The sequence below is a fragment of the Egretta garzetta genome, unplaced genomic scaffold (genome assembly GCF_000687185.1).
Source record: "Egretta garzetta isolate BGI_Z169 unplaced genomic scaffold, ASM68718v1 scaffold170, whole genome shotgun sequence".
In the NCBI taxonomy this organism is placed as follows: domain Eukaryota; kingdom Metazoa; phylum Chordata; class Aves; order Pelecaniformes; family Ardeidae; genus Egretta; species Egretta garzetta.
This window is the reverse complement of record NW_009258380.1, coordinates 1,293,388-1,299,387: the sequence shown is the minus strand read 5'-3', so window position 1 is coordinate 1,299,387 and position 6,000 is coordinate 1,293,388. Positions and strand designations below refer to the sequence as shown.

The 6,000-nt window shown below is 41.5% G+C and overlaps 1 protein-coding gene across 2 annotated transcripts in view; it reads right to left on the bottom strand.

Moving 5' to 3' along the window:
• The window catches only part of STAC (SH3 and cysteine rich domain), a 73,872-nt gene that overhangs the window by 22,228 nt on the left and 45,644 nt on the right, over window positions 1–6,000 (bottom strand). Inside the window, exons 4-5 of one of the 2 annotated variants that reach the window (XM_009640950.1) lie at window positions 4,147–4,228; window positions 2,237–2,352 (exon numbers count right to left, since the gene is read on the bottom strand). In XM_009640950.1, the coding sequence (XP_009639245.1) occupies window positions 2,237–2,352; window positions 4,147–4,228 (198 nt within the window). The remainder of the gene's footprint in view (window positions 1–2,236; window positions 2,353–4,146; window positions 4,229–6,000) is intronic. The other variant, XM_009640959.1, reaches the window with a different exon arrangement.

Genomic DNA, 6,000 nt, shown 5'->3' with positions numbered 1-6,000 from the left:
ACAGCTATGCTGCTCTGACCCAGAGCAAGCCCTTTGACAGCTTGGGCACCACCTGCAAGGTGCAGTAGGATCCCAGGTGTCACCATGTCCCCAGTGACCCTGGTTTCATCACATGGCAGAACCCTGAAGAACTCTGCAGCTCCCAGGGCTGGGGGACAGCCCAGCTGCAAAGCCCCAGTGCTGCTGTGAGCCTGCTTCTGCTTTGGGAGGAGCAGAGTAGCACTGAAGTGAGGATCATTGGGGAAAAATCTTAGTCCCTGTGTGTTATTAACTGCAGATGTGCTGCTAGCTCACATGCTCTGGTGCATTTTTGTCTGGGTTCTAAGGGCTCTGGTCATGTCCCTGCTCTGGTCACTGGTCAGTGCCTGCTCCTGGGTCACATATCACAGTTGTAAAGCTCCATGGCTCTATCATTTGGATCAGGGTTGTGTCTGCCTCTGGTTTTTATCCTTGTCTCAAACCACAGGCTTACACTGGCAGAAGTTACGGTTTCACATGTCTGTTTATTCAGTTCTCTAATGGTTTCTGTTTGCTGTATGCTGACACATGTTATATTCTCTCTCAGACTCAATACCCTGGAGAAATTCCCATAATGAACTTGCGTTCCTCATTTTACACCCACATCCCACCTAGTTATGATCAGCTCCCTAGGGCAAACTGACACGAATCAAATGCTGATTCGTGATTTCTACACTTGAATTGTCATTCATAATTCAACATAATGCTTTATTGATTTAGAAAACAATAATTACATTTGTAGAACTTCTGTTTCAAAGTAAATTAAATAATTGAAAGAAAGAACTGTAATCACAATGTGACAGGTGGTAGCATCACTTTGGGTTTTAAAAAAAAAGACTGGAAATTATTAAATTCCTTTTAAGGCACAAACAAGGGTGGATAGAGGACATGTCCTTTAAAAACTGCCTTGCAGATTTCACTTAATTCTTGTTTAAATTTGTCCATCCTCTTCCCCATCTGACACAAATGAACGTCTGTTTAGAGGCCACCTATACTACCTGAGGTTACAGTTCAGCCACGTGAGTGAGCATACATTTAAGTGCCAGGGAAATGTTTTACCAAACATAGACAGATCTTAGTGCAACTTTAAATTAAACATGTAAGTATTTGCTCTGAGGTCTGGAGACCAAGTCTCATCCTGTCTCTGTGCCTGGTGATTTTTATTCTGAGGTGACTGCAGGAGAGAGTTTTAGATGACGCGGGTCTGATTTCCAGGCATGACAATTGGGTTTAGCCTCCAGTGTATTCAGGTGTGGTTTTTTTTCTGGAGGGGGAGGACGGACATGGACACGAGGAGAGTGGGAAGGATTTCTTGGGGAAAAAAAAGAGACCCCCAAGCACAAGCTTAAGTGCCCGTTTATGAGAGGTGAAAGGGTATGAAACATTCTTTCAACACCATGTATGAGTTCCTGATCTCATGGGTCCCAATACTGTAGAAATAACCATTTATCTAAGGAAGAAATTGCTATTGTTATTGTTGAGCTAGGTATGGATTTAGGAAAGGCAGATCTAAGGGAACTATCATTTCCCTTGTCCTCCTTCTCCAGTCCTTCTGCCATGGTCCTGAAGAAGCGACTATTATGATAGGAGAGAGTGAATGACAAGGATTAACATGAAGGTGAAAATCTCCCTGTCTGGATACACCAAGCCGAGCACACCTGCCTGTATTTGGGTTTTGGAGAGAGAGGAGCACAACTCTGTGATGATTCCCTCCTGAGTCTACACTGGGCAGGGGTGGAAGTGCCAGTTCCTTGCCTTGTTGCAGTAGCAGTGGCTTAATTTTGGCTAGGTTTGTACTATGGAGATTGTACTTTTAAATCTAGGACCTGAGGACTCCAACCCATTGCTATCACTTGTATGAAAGGTAAATGCCCACCACCACCAAGAGGCAGGATGCATCTACTCCAGACATCTAAATATCTCTGTTCCACTTTTACACAGATATGCAAAATCAAAAGAATATAATTTCCTTTTCCAACCTGATAACAGATTATTAAATTAATTCGTATTTTTCTCTTTTTCTCAAGAGTCATCTAAAAGATACTTAAACCCTCAGTTTGCAAAAATAATGTGTTTTCTGGTCTCATTTTGGAAGCTGGGAGTGAGATTAATTTTTTTACAGTTTGAAATACAAGTTTTGTGAACTCTGATACAAATTCCTGTGAATGAATATCTGTTGCTCCCCCACAAAGACAATGGAAGAAAGATGGATACTTACAGAGTTTCTGTTGGGCGAGTCAGACCCACTTCCAGAACTGCCCTTTTTGGTTTTCTGAGCTAGGGAAGTCCCAAAGCGGAGGGTTTCATACACAGGGTCAACCTTATTTCCACAAGCTGCAACAGAAGGAGCAAAACATGCATCAATCCCTTGAAGATATTTCTGGTTATGTTCCTGCTCCACTTGAAGAAACACCTGCCTCTACCCCAACATGTTGGGGTGTATGCTTAGACACAAGTTGAGAGACTGTCCTGTTAAGTGTTTGATGAACTCAATGGAATTGGCTTTTGCTAGCAATTTTCTGCTGTCTCTCTGCTCCTGTAAAGATCATCCTCCTCTCATACAGGCTCTTTGGGTCCCCACCCTTGCCTTGTGTCTCTTTACCTGCCATCCTCCTTCTCTAATCACCACTGATGCTGCCTACACTGAGGTAAGGAAGACAAAGTACCGGAAGGCTTTAATCCATGCTTTCTGGCTGTTCCTACCACTGACATCTTGAATTGCTCTCAACAGTAGGTGCTTGAAGGCAAAAACCCTGCATTGTGCCTGAGTATCCTTGTGGTGTGAATGGGCCCATCATCTTTATCCATCCACCATCACAGTGCTACTACTTGGCTAATTTGGGTAAACAGGATGGCCTGGATCTTCCTTGAAGGTACTGACACCCCTACTGTGGGGCCATATAGGGTCTGGAGGTGGGTGTGAGTAGGTACCTGCTGTTGAGAATGTGCTCCAGGTTGCTCAGCTCAGACTAGGGGTATCCAGAAAGGCCACTTCCCCCCACTGGCATATATTGGTTCCATTCTCATTCCCACTCTACCTCACAGCTGGCCCCAAAGTCATCATCCATGGCAGAGAAATGGATGTCTTCAACTGGCTTGAGCAAATCCAGGTCAAATCCTCTTTTACATACTGCATTATTAGACCTCAGACTCCCTTGAAGTACAAGGCAGTAAAAACATAGAACGCAGTGCATTTGTAGCACTGTGTAGAAGGAGGGAAATTTTGGCCAAAGTACTGAGAAAATACATGGGATTTTGAATTTTGATGAGAGCAAAACAGATCTCATTTTTTTAGCCAGAATTTCTTCAAAATGTTTCCATTACTTCTGACAAAAATTATGGATTTTTTTTAGAAAAAATGAATTACATGAAATCCATGTAATTCACTTTTTTTTTTTTTTTTTTTTTTTTAACTGCTGCAAATGACAAAGTAAATGGCCTCAGACAAGTCACTTTAAACTGACTGCCTAATTTTGGCTTTCATTTTTCGTACTGCCAGGCTTGCCTGGTCAGTGTACTACTGATGGGGAGAAATATTTTCCAGAATTAACTCAGCTTCTCCATTTCAAAATGTTTCTTTTCAGGAATTTGGTATTAGTGAGCTAAATGTGGTCTTTTAAATACTCAGACAGTGTGTATACATGGCCAATAAGGAAAAATATGAGGAAAGTAAGAAGTGTGGGTGAAAAAGGACAGGAACCTATCAAAGTCCCTCAAAAGCCAGATCAGTGGTTTGAACATCTCCCACTGTTTTGATTTCTCTGTCTTTTATCTGTTTCTTTCCAGCTTAGACCTTCAACTCAATATTCTAGTGCTTCCTCCCTTTTAAGTTCCTACCCTGAGCTCAGGTAGTTATTATCATAGGTAATTATCAGGTAGTTATTATCACAGGGTGATTACTAAGAGGTTATATGTATGGGGTTTTGAGTGAAACGCACAATAAACACACCCTCTCCTCTTCCAGCTTTGTATCTTTGAAGTGGTCCTTTCCTGAGATGGCAGAAGGACATCCAGTCACTGAAAGGAGCTGGAAGGCTGCTGAGGGTAAATACCACGGCTGGAAGTCTGCCGCTGCTGTTGCAGAGCACTGCCAAAGGGAGACTGAATGGAAAAGCAATCAAAACCTACCAATAGGCATCACTTCTTTGATGCAGCCAAACTGTTCATGAATGAGAAGTGGTGAGCTGTAGTACCGTCGAAATCCCTTTGGCTGGAGGGAGAGAAAGCAAAAACAAATGAAGTGCATTGCTGCCACGACTGACATGGTAGAAATAACCTCAGCTCTTTGGCTAGTGGCATAACAGCGTGGCAAGGCTGGAAATTTGCCTCCTGGTGTTGAGTCACTGTGGGGCTTATAGATCAGGGATTTATTTGATTTTTCTCCTGGAAAAAAACAATTTCCCGTATTTATGGGGGAAGGAGAAGGGACTCATTTTCAGCTCCTCTTTTTCTTTTTTCTTATACAAAAGCAGCACTAATTAATTGCAGCAGAAGTGCTGAATCATTAGAGGTTCTGGGAAGTTTCCCTCTCCCTTTCTTCTTACATAATGTGAATTTGCATTGTTTTGCATCTGCTAAACATGCGACTATTCTTCCCTACCCTAACTCCAAATCCTCATGTTCCCATGCACGCACTTGTGAAACCCAAGGAATTTAGAGTCTTTCTATAGACTTTTTCTAAGGTTTGATTTTTTTGTCTTGTAGGGTCAAAAAGCTCCCCCAAGTCATCACCAGATAAGTACCCAAAATGAAGATGGAAATACCCTTCAAGGTATTAGAGTTTCAAGAACAGTCTTTCAGTTTTCTAATCTTTGCAGGCTGTGAGGTCTTCCAGTCACAGTGAGAAGTGGGAAAGCCTCATAGGGATGTGCATATTTTCTGTGTCCTATGTTTAGTATACACCAAAAAAGTGACAGACAACTAGTTCTTTTGTTAATTAGCTGCAGTATAGATTAAGAAGGAATGAGGGGGTTGATAAATTTCCTTTCTTAGAGGAATAAATTTCAGATTCCCCAGCCTCAGTTTGCCCCCAAACTAGATTCAGACACGACATGAGCTCATAAAACTCCAAGGACTTTGCTGGACAACTTCCTGCTGTAAACTTGGTGTCTACTTCTGCTTTTTTAAACTAGTGACCACAAGAGCTGAGATTGGAACCAAGCAATGCACGAAACAGCTCATGTGATTTAATATTTGGCTTGTCCAAGGCTTGCAATGAGGACATTCAGCTCTTTACAGACCAATTTTCTATACCAGAATGCCTCACACTAGGGCTATGATTATGGTTTAAATGCATAAAAATTTGCCTCAGGTGTATAAACAACATTCACTGAATACTCTTGGAGAGAAAAGATCTTTCCAGTGAAAGGTGGGTTTTCTAGCCCTTTTGAAGTCAATGCTTGATTTTTTTTAATCATTGAACACAGTGAAACTGTTTGGGTTTAGCTCATATTTGTCTCGGGTATCTTCAGGTTGCAACAAATCTGTGAGCATCTGAAACATGAATATATGTATTCAGTTTTCTTATTCTAAATGGTCACTTTTCCAAGCTCTTTTTCTAGAAGTAACCAAAAGAACCATACTTCTATAAAAGTTATCAAGTTGGGTTAGCATCGTCTCAAACACAGTGTCCTGCCTTTGCCAATAATGAGAATTTGCTCCTCAGAAGGTGACCCGAGCACTAAGGTGCTGTGTCTGTACAGGGGCAGGTCTCCTCCCAGCCTCTCCTACTGGGAGATTGCTTCAAACTCTGTAGTGTTTCACTTTGTGAATACTGAAGTGTCCTTTGGTTTTCTTTTTAAGATGAATTATGTTTTTTATTCAAGCCCTAACAGTGGCAAAACCAATAAAACATAATTTCAAGGATTTTTCATTTGTTAAACTCCGCTGAAATATTTTTACTAATTTATAGCATTCCTTGAGAGATTTACACTACAGCAAGCATAGTTTAAATCAAGATAATTAATTCTGTTATTTAGCTAA